Source organism: Glycine max, chromosome 13, assembly GCF_000004515.6.
Source record: "Glycine max cultivar Williams 82 chromosome 13, Glycine_max_v4.0, whole genome shotgun sequence".
In the NCBI taxonomy this organism is placed as follows: domain Eukaryota; kingdom Viridiplantae; phylum Streptophyta; class Magnoliopsida; order Fabales; family Fabaceae; genus Glycine; species Glycine max.
The window spans coordinates 26,812,189-26,830,192 of record NC_038249.2 but is presented as its reverse complement, the minus strand read 5'-3'; the positions used below and the strand labels follow the sequence as shown (position 1 = coordinate 26,830,192).

The 18,004-nt window shown below is 30.3% G+C and overlaps 1 protein-coding gene across 2 annotated transcripts; it reads left to right on the top strand.

Annotated features, from left to right (window-relative positions):
- The first annotated feature begins 8,147 nt into the window (after positions 1–8,147).
- LOC100799941 (topless-related protein 4) lies at positions 8,148–16,424 on the top strand. 2 transcript variants are annotated; one of them, XM_006594174.4, is made up of 26 exons: positions 8,148–8,370; positions 8,530–8,668; positions 8,782–8,961; positions 9,073–9,186; positions 9,288–9,446; positions 9,542–9,719; positions 9,807–9,930; positions 10,183–10,295; positions 10,536–10,704; positions 10,832–10,941; positions 11,043–11,112; positions 11,216–11,289; positions 11,450–11,545; positions 11,627–11,722; positions 12,092–12,219; positions 12,317–12,551; positions 12,636–12,800; positions 12,866–12,958; positions 13,047–13,193; positions 13,554–13,664; positions 13,752–13,931; positions 14,723–14,851; positions 14,956–15,051; positions 15,313–15,501; positions 15,621–15,784; positions 15,874–16,424. In XM_006594174.4, the coding sequence occupies exons 2-26, from the start codon at positions 8,589–8,591 to the stop codon at positions 16,070–16,072; spliced, it is 3,399 nt and encodes a 1,132-aa protein (XP_006594237.1). In that variant the 5' UTR covers positions 8,148–8,370; positions 8,530–8,588; the 3' UTR covers positions 16,073–16,424. The 2 variants fall into 2 exon arrangements, with proteins under 2 accessions (XP_006594237.1, XP_006594236.1); XM_006594173.4 differs by having other exon boundaries at positions 8,179–8,370; positions 10,180–10,295.
- Positions 16,425–18,004: the final 1,580 nt, after the last annotated feature.

The following is an 18,004-nucleotide window of genomic DNA, read 5'->3' as shown; positions in this document are numbered from 1 at the left end:
ATATAAAATTACTTAAGATTATATATAAAATATACATAGTAAAATTTTAAAATTAAGAAAATAAAAATCAATAATGACATACATTATTTTTAAGAATATCATATTGTATGCCTTTAATTAATCAAATATTTTACATACGTAACTGTGAATAATAGTGTTTTCTGTTTTTTTTTATCTTTATTTAAATTTTAGGAATAGTGTCACAGTCTAAGATAAAAAAAAAAAGTTTTTAAACTCAAAATATACTTATAAAAAACTTACATTTATCCCACCTTATATAGACAAAAACTGAATTTTAATCTATGCAATGTATGAATAACGTTCATTCTTTTAATAATCCTAACATTTAAAAAAAAGTATAAAATATTATGTATTTTAAAATTTAAATAAAAACATTTAAGAGATAAAGATATTTTTATTTCATTGTTTGTTTATTATTATATAAAAAAAATCATGTAAACAGTATAAGACGAGAACAAATTTCAAATTTCAAATATTAAGATTTTTCTTTTACTTTACTTTATTTTAAAAAATGTTCCTACATTGTTAACCAATAAAAAAAATTAATTACTTTTTAAATAATTTTTAATGTAGTTATTATAATACTCAATAAAGTTATAGTACATGATAGTTTGTAAAATGATAGTATAATTTTTATATATTCTTTATACATACATTATCTATTCTATTTAAATATAATAATAATAATTATATAGGTAATGTTAGATAAGGATACGTTTGAAATTTTGTATTTATAAGAAAAAAAATTATTAATAAAATTGTCATTATAATTTAAAATTAAATTAAAATAAAAATTTCACATGAAGATAATGAGAATGAGAAATATTGTCTAATCTTAATAAGTAAGTAAAAGTCACACTCAAAAATTAAATTAGAAGAACATAATAGTGTTAGAAAGCTAATATTAAAAGTAAAGTATGTTCATAGCTGTTATTCATTTCTACTATAGCCAATAATTATGTGGCATTTTAAAAAATATATATTAAGTGAATGTGTCATAAAAATGTGTTTTATTTAATATATAAAGGTAATGTCTTGCAGATAAGACTAAATTGACATCTGAATGTAAACTATACTCTTACTCAATTGAAAATATAAAAAATTACGTAATGAATTTATTAAAATAAGTTTAATGAAAAAAAAATAAAAAGATACTATTAAAAAGATAAAACTTAAAAATAATATTATTCTCTAATTAAGATTGACATTTTATATTATTGATGATAATTTTAGTTATTGAAATTAGAGTAGTAATAATTATCAAGATAAATGTGAATCTGATTTGGAGAATAATATTTGTAATATCATATACAGGTTTTGTTTATTAAAAATTGACTATTTTCAATACCAAACAAGAGAATAGATAATTTATGTATTCACGATCTAAAAGGATTTTATTATAACGATTAAATATTTTACATTATTGATAATGTGTAAATATTAATTTTTAAATAAAAATACTTATATTAATTTTATTGATTTAATTTAAATTAATAAAAAGTAATATTTATCTTCCGAATTAAAAAGGTCTTAAAATGAGTACTGTTATTTAGCAATTCTGAGTTTCTGACTCTTGATGCTGTCCAGGTGCCAGGAGGATACAATCAATCCGTATTTATTCTCATAAAAACGACAAGTGGCACTTTGTAATCCATATTAACATCAATCACGTGGAGGGTCAAAATCAAATATAAGTGATAAATAAATTAGGACAAAAATAGTAATAATAATAATTATTATTATTATTATAATTAAAAAAAAACTATTTGTCACAAATTGCCCATAATATCAAAACATCAGGAGCAGATATTTATACAGTACCAATTCTGAGTTAAGAAAAAAGCTAAAAAGAAAAGAAGAAGAAAAATGATATAGAAGTGGAGAGAAAGTCGCACTTATATATTTATTATTATGATAATGTGAATGGCACTCCTTCTTTCTAGATAAATACAAAAGCGACCTGATTGGAACCGTTTAAAATGTCTTGCGTCACAGTGAATCGACTTGCGGTTCTTTCTTCACGAGACAATGACGGGAGATAAATTGACACCGGGATTATATATATCGCGATACGAAAGGTGGCGATAAATTGAGTGTGACTTTTCATTGCGTTTCTTTTCTTTTGTTTGTTTATCCAATTTAAATACAAGTCTGTCACACGCATGTATAAATTATGCAAGGCCATTGATGTGAACAATACGCGCGCGAGTAGGACTGAATGCTTACTCGCCCGTGCGTGCGCGTTGTTTTGGTAACTCCAAAGGTCTCATTCAATCCAAACTGTTTCTAAGTTTCTTTGCTTTGCTGGGGTCCATTCTTGACATGCTGTTATATTCCATCCTTTCATTCTCCTCTAGCGTTCAAGCCATATATATCCTTTTCCTACAATCTATGTCATTCCTAAAACAATATTAGACTTTTTAAATATAAGCATGTTTAGATGAAAACACACACAAAGGGAAGATAAATAATCAAATTCTTCCTTAAAAGTGAGCGTTAATAAATTACTCTTTAAAACACCATATGTAGTAGCTTCACTCATTCTCTCACACTTTCTTTGTGAACTGACCCATCACCCAATTACTTTTGTATCCCTGTAACAAAAAATACTTTTGTTTCATCTAACCCAAAACACCCATCAAAATCACCGAAAAGTCGAAAACCTCTACTCCATCAACCATTGAAAACATAATCATATAATTTATAAATTATTAAAGATTACAAAACACATTCAAAATTTCTTAGTATCACTCTCACTCTCAGTGTTTTATTTGAAGTCAAGTGAGATAGAAATCCATATCAAATTTCCCAGCAAAATTAGACGTGTTAAATGACTAGAGATTGCCTAAACCTAAGTTGGACGTAGGAATCACCAAAGACAAGTTACCAATGTCACTGATCTAATTGAAAATGGGTACAAGAGAGGATGGAGTGAGAGAGAAACAAAGATGTAGGGACAGGGGGAAAAACGAGATAAATTTGGAGAGAAAAGAGACAGAGTCGGGAAAGTTTAACGGGTTGGGCGAAAGAGATAAACTTTGATATTCGCACATCTTTAATAACACAAATTAATATTCTCTCATTAAAATTAAAATATTGGTGAATATGAAAATAGTAAGAAAGAATTCCTAGAAAGGAAACGGTAAAAAAAAATGGTGTTGTTTTTGTATTGTTTGATATGGAAGAAAAGAAAAAGGAATCAAAAAGACAAAATAAAAATTAATAAATTGTTGGTATAAATGAGACTCAAATCCGTCCTTGAGGTTATGCCACACATATTAGTTATCAGCAAAATTATAAATAATTTGTATTAATGTCATGGGTTAAAAAAATGATAATAAAATAAATCATTCTTTCTTTATTTGATTGGGTAAAGAATATGAATAATAAATATTTTATCTCAAACACAAATATTCTATTTTGTATATAAAAAATGAGTATATTTGAAAATAAGTATTTTTCTTTCACTTTTCTTTCTAAAATGGGATAAATGAGATAAATAAAATTAAGGTGAAACTCACTCATTTTTTCCTCTCTTTCTTTCTACCCCTCGTCAAATAAGTAAATTTTGTAAATAATTTAAACTCTTTCTCACTTTAAGATCAAGTTTTTTATGAAAAAAGCACTATGGTTAATTAGTTAAAGTTTATTTTAATAAAATAAATATAAGAAATGCAAGAATTACTTTAAATATTTAAAGGAACAAGAACAAGATTTTTTCTAAAAATTACAATACTTACAATAACCATGGAACACATAAATCAACTAGTATTTGAATGTATTTTTTTAGTCATTTAAAGATTTCAAAAGTTTTGTTTCAATTGGTATTAGTGTCAAACAATGTTAATCGATGACATACCACTGACATGTCTATTGACTTGTTATGTTATCAAAGAATCTGACAAATTAGTCACATGTATTTTTTGTTATAAATTATATTTTTTAATTTCTTATTAATTTGTATGACATCATCAACTATTTTAAACAAACGAGGATTTATACAAAATACACTTAGGAAGATGTAACAAGTCAATGAATTATCAATATTGTGTTTACAAATTTTTATTACATGACAACAAAGACTAAAACAAAAAAAAAATCTTTAAAGGATCAAAATAAATAAATGAATAAAAACCTATTAAAACAAAAATCTTTAAAGGATCAAAATAAATAAATGAATAAAAATCTATTTTTAGGGACCAAAACATTATTTAAGCCTTGCTTATATTAGTATTCTTCACAATGAATTATATAAGGTTAAATAACAATTTGATCCTCATAAAATGTCTTATATTCTGTTTTAGTGCGTCCTTTAAAGTTTTTTTTATTTAAATTTTTTTATACTTATAATATACTTCTTTCTTAGTTTATTGTCTATTTTTTTATTTTACTATTTAACATTTTTTAAAATTTTACTTTTGATTTCTACGGTTAGTCTAAGTCTGTTAGGTGATGACATGATATGACATTCTGTTAACCTATCACACCGTCAATTAAATCGATAATATGATATTTTGTTAACTTGTCACATCATCACTTAACGAATTGAGACTAACAATAGATATCAAAAGCAAAAGTTTGAAAATGTGTAGTAAAATGATAAAAAATAGACAGTAAACTGAAAAAGTGATATATTACATGCACAAAAAATACATATAAACTTTTTTTGTCTTAGTCCCTATATGTTTTGTTTTTTAGTTTTTCAGGTCAAGTAACAATGTTAGCTAATGATATAATAATAATGTTGTCAACTCATTGATTTGTCACGTCATCAAGGAGTGTAACAAAACAATCATGTGTATTTTTTTTTCTTTTTGGTAAACTATGTTCTTAGATTTTCATTTATTCATAAAACCCATGAAGATTTACTTTTTAACCAAACATAACTTTAAAATACTCAGGAATGTTATCACTCGGTATATCATTCATGGGAATAAAATTAGATAACTTGAAGCACATGTGATTATTCTATCAAATTCTTTGATGACATGACAAATCGATGAATTACGAACGTTATTGTTATGTCATCAATTAGTATTGTTACTTAATCACGAAGACGAATACATGATTATTTTGGTCCCTATGCATATAAACCGGTGACAATTTAATTCCTAGAAGAATTCTGATTAAATCTCTAAATGTGTAAAAAAAGCTTGACAATTTCACCTATCGTCAAGTTTGTAAAATCATTTTATCATTAAGTTGTAATATTAAAGAACCAATTTGATGTTAAGTTATATTGTGTTATATAATATCATTTTAAAGTATACCTAAAATTCAAATAAGGTTATACTTAATTCAAATAACTGCAAAGTAGACCTGATTATCAAAAAATTATGATTTGTACTTAGAGTTTAATTCTATTAACAAATCATCATTTGAATTATTTTAAGATAACTATTTTAAAAGTTAATAAACTTATCATATTATTTTAAGATAATTATATGATAAATTATGATTTGATAATTATATAATTTTTTTAATTATTTTAAAAGATAACCTTTTTACTCTTATACTTAATTCAAATAATTGCAAAGTATACCTAAAATTCAAATATTGTTTATACAATATATCATTGTTGCCACAAATTTCGTATGTCTAAGGTATTTACATAAACAAAGTTTGAGTATGGATAATTATCTAAAAGGTTTTTGAGGTATAACTGTGAATCTGGGTAAGGTACTACCTAATCTTATCGTGCGGTTAATTTATTTCTAATAAGTGTGGATAATTATCTAAAAAAACTTTATGATTAAGATTTATTTTCTTTATTATCATAAAATAATTTTATTTATATTAATATATATATATATATATATATAATCTTATACAAATAATTAAAATTAATGTATAAAAAATGCCATTATTTTATTAACTGTTATTTTTTATTTTCTATAATATTTAAATTTGTATTATTTTTAACTTTTATGCGTAATTGTAAAAATTAATATCTAAATGAAAAAATAAGATATGTATTGATAATTTAAAATAATTTTACATTGTATCACTAATTGTAAATTTATAAATTGATAAAGGAGGTGATGTAAAAATATAGAAAACATTAATAATACTGGCCTTTAAGAGAATACCCATTTTAAATATTTCAAAACTGGTAAGATATTGTTGAAAAAGAAAAGTTTTTATATTTATTAATACAAATTTGTAATAAACATTGTCTTTTTAAACAATAAATTAATTATTAGATGATTAAAACGAATCTTAAGGCTAATTATCAACATAATATAAATTTAATAAGAAAATGATAAATACAAAACTTGAACATAATTCTCCTCTCTCTGTATAAATTAGTTTTTTTTTAGCGTGTGATGCATGAAATAAGAAGAGAGTTAGATTGTGTTTTATTTAAATTTTATTTAATTGTGAAAATGAGTATAATCAGACGTTTATGTGAAAGATATAACATTTATTTGGGTGATTTTTATGTCTTAAAAGTTAATCTTATGACTTATTTTGAAAGTTAATCTCATGACTTGTAGCTTATGGGAATATCTTATTTTTAGAAGTTAATTAAAATTAAAAAATATTTCAATTCAAATCAATGATATATATATTTTTCATTTTATTTATTTGTTTGCTTGTAAATTCAATCCCGCAAGATAACATCCATTATTTATTTATTTATTTTACCAGGCCGAGCCTTTATATATTGTACTTCTTGTCATTAACATCACTATTTTATTATTATTATGTTACTTAGAGTGTTATAATTACGTGCCAGTGCTTCGCAAGTGGGTGAAGTTGGGTGTCACCGGAGGGGGTTACCTTTTACAATTCTAAAAAACACGCATATAGATGACGATGATAACATGGGATCCACCACGCATGGAATAATAGTAACTTTACCGATAACATCCTAATCTTCCTTATCAGGGAAAAAAGGGTCAAATATTTATATTCTAATAATATAAGAAATATTTTGCCTTTTCAATCAATCAAAAACAGAAAAAAAAAAGTTGTATTTCCTTTCTTTTTATTACAAAGAAGTTGAAATCTCTTCCTAATAAAACCACACAGACGTACCTAGACACAAAAAAGCCTAATAGAGGAAACTCATAGATGACAAATATGGCCATAACATAATATATTTCTTGATTTAATCTTTTTCAAAATCTTAAATATTAAATTAAAAAAAGATTAATTACTGTTTTTGTTTTAGTTCCTGAATGTATACTTTTTAGTTCCTAAAATTTTTAAAAAAATTTTAGTCCCTAAATTTTGATAAATTATTTTATTAGTTCCTAATATAATAAATTAACACTTTATATATATATATATATATATATATATATATATATATATATATATTAGTATTTTGTGACAGTTTTTTTAATACTTTATGATAACTTTAAAATACAAATTCAAAATGAATTAAAATTATGACTTAATTTGAAAAATTAATTCTTTTTTTTGTCAAATTAGTTTTTCAAAATTTTTTAAAATAAATATAAAAATTGATCTTTGGTATCAAAATTAATTTTAAATAAGATTTAATTCCTGTTTTAGTTTTCAAATTTGAAATATGTATTTTTTTAGTTCTTAAAATTAAAAATTAGATTCTTTTCTAGAATCTTTACAAATTGTTCTTTCTACTTCTTAGTTAATAAGTTGATATTTTATGATAATTTTTAATTTTCATAAATTAATTTTAATTTTTTAATTATTTGAATTAACATTTTAAAACTGTCATAAAATGATAAAAATTATCATAAAATACTAATTTATTAGGTAAAAAATTAAAAAAACAAATGATCAAAATTAAGAGATTAAAAAAATATTTTTAAATTTCAAACACTAAAAAAATATATCCTCGAATTCACAAACTAAAACAATAATTATACTCTAATTTAATAACAAATCTAGCCCATAGCAAAAATTAGAAAATAATTAATGTTACCGGTGGTTGAAAACACCGCGAGTCCACCCGAAAATAAATTCAAATCTAGGACTCTTGATAAGCCCATAGCTTATCACAGACCACATAAGCATGTCTGCTTATCAAAAGCGCATATAAGTCAATCTACTTATCCAACGACTTATAATACAAACCATGATTCCCCATCTCATCTCGTGCTATTTAAACTGTCTGATGATACCATTATTTCGTCGCTCACAATAATTCTTCTCTTCTCTTTCTATCCCCGTTTTCTCTTTCTCTTTCTTCAAATCCCTAGCCCCCTTTTGTTGTATAAATACTTAACCAGAAGAGCTCTAACACAAGAAAAGCTAGAGAGAGAGAGAGAAAGTGGAGCGAGAAAAATACTGAAACCCTCCTTCGCCATTCTCGTTCTGCTCCGTCCCTCTCGATCTTCGCCAGGGATTCTCTGGCAGGTGAGAGCTCCTTCGCCCTCTCATTTTTGTCTCTTGTCGCGCGATTTTTCGGTTCAATTTAAAGTTCGTTTTGTCTGTGATGTGTTTGTGTCTTCGTGTTTTTGATGAATTTGTGGTTTCGGATGTATCGGCGGTTGAATTTCGTGTTTCGATGTTCAGGTATTGTTGATCTGTTCGGTTCTAGATCTTTTCGGGCGGGTTTTGTTGACGGCTCCGTCATGTCTTCCCTCAGCAGAGAGCTTGTTTTTCTCATACTTCAGTTTCTCGATGAAGAGAAATTTAAGGAGACTGTTCACAAGTACGTTAGTTTTTGCGAAAAATTAAATTTTTATTCCAGGTTTTTGTTTTTGTTTTTTTTTTTATATATTTAATTTAATTTGTTATTATGTATCTGAATTTGTGAACGTGAAGGTTGGAGCAAGAATCGGGATTTTTCTTTAACATGAGGTATTTTGAGGATATGGTGACGAATGGGGAGTGGGATGAGGTGGAGAAGTACTTGTCTGGTTTTACGAAGGTGGATGACAATAGATACTCCATGAAGATCTTCTTTGAGATACGGAAGCAGAAATACTTAGAAGCATTGGACAAGTAGGTTATCTGTGGTGTTTGGCTGTTGTGTTATTATTTTCCAATTTGCTTACTGCTTAGTCATTTATTTTGTTGCTAGTTAAAAATTGAATGGGAAAAATATTGTCGCAGGCAAGATCGAGCTAAAGCGGTGGATATTTTAGTGAAGGATTTGAAAGTATTTGCTGCATTTAATGAAGAACTTTTTAAGGAAATCACACAGTTGTTGACTTTGGACAACTTTAGGCATGGAGATGGTTACCCTTGGATTTTATGTTTTGGTGCCTGGCTTATTGATGTATTTTTTTTTCCTGGCCTATATAATGTGGGTTTTTATGATTTTCCAGACACAATGAACAGCTATCCAAGTATGGAGATACAAAATCTGCACGAGGCATAATGCTGGCTGAACTGAAGAAATTGATAGAAGCTAACCCTCTGTTTCGTGACAAGCTTCAATTTCCTACTTTAAAGAACTCCAGATTGCGGACTCTAATTAATCAGAGGTTATTAAAAGATCTTATCTTTGATGTGTAAATATAATCCATTCTTTGATAATTGTGATGTTACTCACGTTTATTATTTGTGTATTGACTTTCAGTTTAAATTGGCAACATCAACTTTGTAAGAACCCAAGGCCCAACCCTGACATAAAGACCCTTTTTGTGGACCATAGTTGTGGGCAACCAAATGGTGCGCGAGCCCCATCTCCCGTTACCAATCCCTTAATGGGTGCTGTCCCAAAGGCTGGAGGATTCCCACCCCTTGGTGCTCATGGTGTAAGTAAAAGAGCAGGAGATGATCCATCTTTGTTTTACTAGTAATGCCTCTTTATACTTATTATGACTCTGTTTATACATTTTCAGCCATTTCAGCCCACACCAGCTGCTCTTCCGACATCCCTTGCTGGATGGATGGCTAACCCATCTCCTGTTCCACACCCTTCGGCTTCTGCTGGACCCATAGGTTTGGCAGCAGCTAATAATGCAGGTAAGGTCATAAGTAACTTTTTTTTAGTGTTTCTAATAACACACGACCTGGGAATTGGCATTAGTTCTATGCTAGCAATATGTGGTTTGCTATCGATTATGAGTATAATCACTCATGATGGAGAAAACACATGCAGTATGCAATAGCGGCTAATGTTCCACCATTCAATGAAACTGGATTGCACGCTTCATTTTCAACCAAATTGATTTTCTTTTGCCCTTTTTGGCTTTCTACTTGTGATAATGGTAGCAGCTATTTTAAAGCGGCCGAGAACCCCTCCTACCAATAACCCAGCTATGGACTATCAAACTGCTGATTCAGATCATGTATTGAAGAGAACAAGACCTTTTGGATTATCAGATGAAGTACAGTACCTGCTTTCTATTTGTTCCTTTGTCTCTCTCTTCTTAATTTAAAAATTAGAGTTTGAAGTTGTTATCTATACCTAAGGGTATTCCCTTTGTTTCATTGTTGTTTGTGTGCACATGCATTTTATAGTGATAGTTCATTGTATATGTTTTATCCACTAGACATTTTTGAAAAGTGTAGTGGTTAGAGTGATAGTTCATTGTATATGATTGGTCCCTGTTAAAATGTTTCAACAGGTCAGTAATCTACCAGTAAATTTGCTTCCCGTTGCTTACTCTGGCCAGAGCCATGGTCAGAGCTCCTATTCCTCTGATGACTTGCCCAAGACTATTGTGATGACTCTCAACCAAGGTTCAATTGTCAAAAGCATGGATTTCCATCCACTTCAGCAAATTCTACTTCTTGGTAAGCCTCTTTTGGTGTGTATGTCAGCTATGTATTGGTAATTTCTTCTTTTTCTGTTATGTTATATGTTATATCAGTGTTATATTTAATATTCATTATTTACTTATTTATTTTTGTTGATTGTTAGTTGGAACAAACATGGGTGATGTCATGGTGTGGGATATAGGCAGCCGTGAAAGGATCGCACAGAGAAATTTTAAAGTATGGGAACTTGGATCATGCTCTGTGGCTTTACAAGTATGGCTCTCAAAATAAAAAATTTCAATGCTGCATATTTGTTGATTGTTTTTTAAGACTGTTGTCATGTGGTGATTACTAATTCCCTGATTCTTATATAGGCATCTCTTTCCAATGATTACTCAGCATCAGTCAATCGGGTGGTGTGGAGTCCTGATGGAACACTTTGCAGTATGTTCTAATGAGTTTTTGTGTGTTGTGATGTTTCTGCTGTTTGCCTCAAAGACAAATTTGCAAGGAGTTAAAGTTTGATTTATCCTCATTGATATTTCAGGTGTTGCTTATTCTAAACATATTGTTCACATATATTCCTATCAAGGTGGGGATGATCTTAGAAACCACCTAGAGGTTTGTTTGTCTCTCTAATGTCCATTAGATCTTCTATAAGCTTGTTATTTTCTATTAAATTTATAACCATTCCTTTTATGTCCAATCTATACATTGAAAGCAAAAGGCCCACAACTTATGTGCTTGATATGTAGCTGCTTACTCAGTTTTTGTGGTTCAGATTGAAGCTCATGCTGGGAGTGTCAACGATCTCGCTTTTTCTTATCCAAACAAACAGCTTTGTGTTGTGACCTGTGGAGAGGATAGGGTCATCAAGGTTAGTTGTCACATAATTTGTCATAGATATCAATATCAATATAAATAAAAAAACCAATTTCAAGTGTTCAAGATTTTGCAGGTATGGGATGCCGTTACTGGTGCAAAGCAGTATACTTTTGAGGGTCATGAAGCACCTGTATATTCTGTATGCCCTCATCACAAAGAAAGTATTCAGGTAATAATTTATATTAGTGTGTATGTCTGTGTGCATGCACACATGTTTATCAATTGTCTAAATTGAGAGGGACCAAGTAAGAGGAAAAAGGAGAAAAAAGAAAAATAAATTGTGCAGGGAGCTTTCATATATGTAATTCTATAGTTCATGGTATATGTAATTCTCAGTGAGCCACAGTAGTTAACTGGTTAAACTAGATCAATAATAGCATTATAATATGGACATATTTCTCAATCTGGAAGCTTGCGTGTGGTTGTCATATTTTCACATTGTTGGACTGGCCTTGATATATATATATATATATTGTTTTGATTCACATTTTCGATTGTGTTATAAAATTTTCAACTGTGTTCTAATATGGCTCTGCAGTTCATCTTCTCAACTGCAACTGATGGAAAAATAAAAGCATGGTTGTATGATAACATGGGTTCTAGGGTTGACTATGATGCACCTGGTCATTCTTCTACTACAATGGCATATAGTGCTGATGGAACAAGGTTAAAAGATAAATGTTTTTCCTCTTTTTATCTTCCCTTGCTCTGTTTGATGCATGAATTAGTTTAATGATTTTCTTATTATATGTCTGGTTTATAGATTGTTCTCGTGTGGCACAAATAAAGAAGGGGAATCATTTCTAGTGGAATGGAATGAAAGTGAAGGAGCAGTAAAGCGTACTTATCATGGTCTTGGGAAGAGATCTGTGGGTGTGGTTCAATTTGATACCACCAAGAATAGGTTCTTAGCTGCTGGTGATGAGTTTATGATCAAATTCTGGGACATGGATAATACAAACATGTTGACAAGTGTTGAGGCAGATGGTGGATTACTGGTAATTACTGGGTTGACATTGTGTTTTATTTATCTGATGATAATTTCATTATGATGTAGTAATACATGTCTATAAAATCTGCAGGCTTCTCCCTGTATTAGATTTAACAAGGATGGAATACTGTTGGCTGTCTCCACAAATGACAGTGGAGTTAAAATTCTAGCTAATGCAGAAGGAATTAGGCTGCTTCGAACAGTGGAGAATCGTACATTTGATGCTTCTAGAGTTGCTTCTGCAGCTGTTGTGAAGGTAAACTATTAATATTTTGTTAATCTTTTGCAAGTACATCTTCTGAATCCTTCATGTTAATTCAGGCACCTACCATTGGAGCTTTTCCTTCTACCAATGTAACTGTTGGAACAAGCCTTGCTGATAGAGCTCCTCCAGTAGCAGCCATGGTTGGGATTGTGAGTTTCTTCACATACAAATCTTTTAATGAATGAGGATTCTTTTTCTCTTTCTGTTTTTAATTGTACATTCTCTTTCTCATTGTAGAATAATGATACTCGAAATTTAGCTGATGTGAAACCCAGAATTGTTGATGAAGCTGTGGAAAAATCTAGGATATGGAAGCTGACAGAAATTAATGAACCATCACAATGCCGCTCCCTGAAACTTCCTGATAGTTTATCATCTATGAGGGTACTGTCAGATATTAAAATCGTATATATTCATAATATTTTTTTGGTATGTGAAGCTGATGGCTGTACTTGTATTCTATTCTCATCAATGCATCCATGCTCTGCTTCCCTATTAAATCATAACATTTCTGCAAAATTATATATTAATCTATAAATAGATGTTATATTGCTTGTACAGTTGTACTTTTTGTGTAGTGTATGACACTTTTGCCTGTATAGTATTTCTGTTTGCTTGCTGTGTTCAAAATTTTCTAGTGGGGTATTCACCTCTCTTTTTTCTTTTAGGATGCATGCATCTTATTACAAGTATACAATATTCGTTCAACTGAGTATTCATTTAACATGTTAAATATTTTTTCAGGTTTCTAGGTTAATTTATACAAATCAGGGGGTTGCAATTTTGGCTTTGGCAGCAAATGCTGTTCACAAGCTTTGGAAATGGCAGAGAAATGAGCGGAACACTACTGGGAAGGTAACGAGCATCTATTATACTTGGTTGTGTGTACATGTCATCATGTTAATGTTCATAAGATTGTTAAAACAAGTATTTCTTATACAGGCAACTGCAAGTATTCAACCACAACTATGGCAACCTTCTAGTGGAATACTGATGACTAATGATATAAGTGATACTAACCCAGAGGATGCTGTGTCATGTTTTGCACTGTCAAAGAATGATTCATATGTTATGTCTGCTTCAGGGGGAAAAATTTCTCTATTCAATATGATGACATTTAAGGTATGTGGCTTTCATTTTGGATGTTCTTATATTCTAATAATTTAGGAAATTATTAAGTAGGTCATGTTGCTAATTCTTTATTTAGAAAGAATCTATGTACTGGTTATTTGTTTCTGATTCTTCAATAGACGAGATAATAAGCACAGTGACTGTCCGTAGATATTTATGCATTTACTGGTAGTTAATATTACTATATTGAATTAGGACTGCGATTGTTGTTGGGATCAATGAACAGTCCTCACTTCTCAGTGCAACATTATTGTTGTCAAAGACTAGCAACTATTCTATTTGGTGCACAGAATAGCCTGTTCTCAGATTTATCATATACCCCATTAAATTAAAAGTGTCTACAATTGAGGCTTTTATGAATGCCTAAGATTGGAAAGACAAATAAAAGAGACTTAATTTAGTTATGAAGTTGCAACCAAGACAATTGGAAAACACCAACTTGGTTGCTTCAGTTGGGTGAAGTAGTTTGGAGCCTAACATGTCTTCTCACTCCTTGTTTCTCTCTCTCTCTGGGGGGGAGAGAGAGACAGAGACTAATGGTGCTCAGATTATTAGTAGTTCCTATTCTCTTTGATCTTTAAGTGGTATTGCCAAAATGGACAGACTATATTAAGAAAAAAAATGCAACTCCACATAAATTAGATGATAGTCTACTATCTACTTAGTAATTCAACTATGCTACCTTTTGATGGTTTAGTTTAGTATTTCCAGACCTCAGTATCATTTTTTTTGTTGCAATTGTATATTGTGGTTACATTAATTTCTGTGAATTTCAACTGCAGACAATGACAACTTTCATGCCACCTCCACCAGCTGCTACATTTCTTGCATTTCATCCTCAAGACAACAATATTATTGCTATTGGCATGGAGGACTCTTCCATACAAATCTATAATGTTAGAGTGGACGAGGTATTATTCTATGCACAATGCCTTAAGATATTAGTTTAGTTTCATGCATTATAGGTGTTTTAAAAATTTGACATTGAGCTTTTGTTTAATTTGTTTTAATCTAGGTCAAAACTAAGCTAAAGGGTCATCAGAAGAGAATTACTGGTCTTGCCTTTTCTCATGTTCTAAATGTGCTTGTATCATCTGGAGCTGACTCTCAGGTAAGGAATTTTATCTTTAAGCTCTCTTGTTATTAGTTGTCAAAAGCTGAAGTAACCTACATGGAAGAAATTGGCTTTTGTTGCTCTGACAGTACAGAATATTTTCCTGAGATTTGTTGTGGTTTTCTGTGCATGTATATGTATGACTGGGTGGAAAATGATTACATAAAATGACTGATTTTGGAAGCATAATTTTGAAAACCATCTATTTATTGAATAGAAATCATGAATGTATTCCGTTGATTTTCTTTATGTCAACAGTTGTGTGTTTGGAGCACAGATGGATGGGAAAAGCAAGCAAGTAAATTCCTACAAATGCCCAGTGGACGACCACCTGCGCCTCTTGCAGATACTCGGGTCCAATTTCATCTAGACCAGACACATTTACTGGCTGTTCATGAAACCCAAATAGCCTTGTACGAGGCACCAAAGTTGGAATGTATAAAGCAGGTGTGCTAGTTATATATATTTAATTTAATTGCCAGCTCTATTTGGCTTTCTTCATTTCAATGTGATCTCTAGCTCAAGCCTGCAAGCATAACATTGTGCTTCATTTTTTGTATGATCAGTTTTCACCTCGGGAAGCCAATCCAATCACACATGCTACATATTCATGTGATAGTCAGTCAATATATGTAAGCTTTGAAGATGGAAGTATTGGCATTCTTACCGTCCCAGCGCTCAGATTAAGATGTAGAATAAATCAATCTGCTTATCTCCATCCAAATCCAAGGTGCGTTTTTATTATTAACTGTAATGGATCTGTTATTGAAACTTGAAAGTTTCTTTCCTCGTATCTCTGACGAAGTTCTCTTTCGACAGCTTGAGAGTGCATCCTCTTGTGATTGCTGCACATCCCTCCGAACCCAATCAATTTGCATTAGGACTTACAGATGGTGGAGTACATGTACTTGAACCACTAGAGGCAGAAGGAAAATGGGGTACTCCACCTCCAAACGAGAACGGTGCTGGGCCTAGCACTACTTCAGGTGCTGCTGTTTCAGAGCAAACCCAAAGATGAAGGATAGCACATTATGTAGAACTTTCTCTAAGGACCTTTGAGTGTTTGTTTTGATTGCATATGATCCCGCTCCCTGGTGCCTCCATTCAGTTTGCAAAGGGAAGCTGCGGAACGTAGGTGTTTGTAGGTTTTAGGACAAAATCAAGTTGAACCAATCACCTTGTTATTAGTGGCTTCTTAACCGTGGGATTCGCACAGTATGTTATTTTTTCTAACATAGGATTACTGTTGTAAATTCGGCTGGGGCGTTGCAGAGTGGAGGCTCATTGTTATTATTATTTTTTTCTTTGGTCCTACCTTTATTTGTGTAGTATTTTTTTTAATATATATATATAGTGAACTAGTCGTTATAGATTTTTTTTCCAGCTAAAGTTAGCTATTCTGATATTCTGTTTTATTTTTGCCATCTATGCAAGGGTTTTTTTTAGAGCCTATTTACGTGTTGGTTGAAATATTTCGGGCAACGATCAACGATGACTTTATTAATGGATTTTTCAGATGTGCTTTTGGATCATTCAGATTTCGCAATAACAATTATGAATTAATTGCTGAATAGTAGTTATAGTTGACTTTGTTGAAGATTTGATTTTAAAATAATGCTAAAACATTTTAGTAATGGATTTTGTTAGGTATGCTTTGGGTTTATTTAGATTTCGCAATAACAATTTATCAGAATTAACTCTTTATAGTCTATAGTTGACCTTGTAGAAGATTTTAGTTTTACCCCCTTTACTATAGTAGCCATCGTAGGTGGTCGTGAGCATGTCCCATCTCATAAAAGTAACAGACCTTTTAGGATAAACTAGACACACAGAACAAATCTTTTAGGAAGAACTAAACACAAAACAGATCTTTATAGGAAGAACTAGACACAGAGATCTTAGACAACCTTACTAGATGATGCATTGCATTTTAGTTAATTGTTAGCTATAATTTTAGTTAAAATTAGTTGCACTATTAGTTGGTTAGGTCTTAATTTTGCATATTTCTATTTGTTTTCAACTTTTTGTCAAACCTGTTAGACTTTAAGGACTAAGCTATTTTGAAGTAGATTTAAAGCTATTTTGGTGCTAGCAGAAGGTTGCATAGGCATGCAAAACTGTGTATGAGCGAGCACATCCCGAATGGTCTGTTTGGGTGCTGAACGCAACTTGCATAGGCGTGCAACGACCCTGCAAGAATTAATTTAATTTGTTTTTATTTTATTTAGTAAGAATCTGGCTTAAAACTGTTTTGGCCGGTAGGTTTAAACATGATGTTTTCTTTTCTAGTAGGACTTCGAACCCATACACATTTATGACATGACGATTTTTAACATTTGTGATGGTTTTAAAATATAAATTCTAATGACTAGAAAATAAAAATCAATTTTTGGCCGCACCAAACGGTTAGTTATTACCCATACTTGCCCTGCTCCAGTGTTATCCCTACCTGTGAATACTTATCTAAAATTATGCTAAATTATATTTTGACATGATTTTAGATGCCTCAAATGTAAAATCAAACACATTTATTAACTGAGAATTGTAGTTTAAATTCAATCATCATCTGTTTAGACATGTAATATATATGAAGTATTTTTTGTACATGTACAGAAATGAAAATATACAAAAAAACATTTATAATCTTGAAAGAATAAAATATTTGTTAAAAAGAGGGATTTGATGGTCAGTTGGTTCATCCAATTTGACTAATTCTGATGACAAGAAACATTTATTTGTTATCACTTGTTTCTTTTTTTAGTCAAAAAAGAGTTGCATTGCTCCAAAGGCAGAAGAGGGAGACATCCCAACTAAATTGGCATCTCACCCTCTACTGCTGGTATGTTGTCACTTGTTAGTTTGACACATTTTTAATGAGACGCAGACTAGCATTATTGGAGAGCCTTTCAAATCTCTCACTGTGGAAAAGTAAGCTGGTGCGTCCAATATA

Excerpts from the sequence above, each read along its gene's own strand:
- LOC100799941 (XM_006594173.4), top strand. The coding sequence starts at position 8,589 with ATGTCTTCCCTCAGCAGAGAGCTTGTTTTTCTCATACTTCAGTTTCTC. Across the intron at positions 8,669-8,781 it reads TTTAAGGAGACTGTTCACAA|GTTGGAGCAAGAATCGGGAT; the intron begins GTACGTTAGTTT and ends GTGAACGTGAAG. Across the intron at positions 14,852-14,955 it reads ATAATGTTAGAGTGGACGAG|GTCAAAACTAAGCTAAAGGG; the intron begins GTATTATTCTAT and ends GTTTTAATCTAG.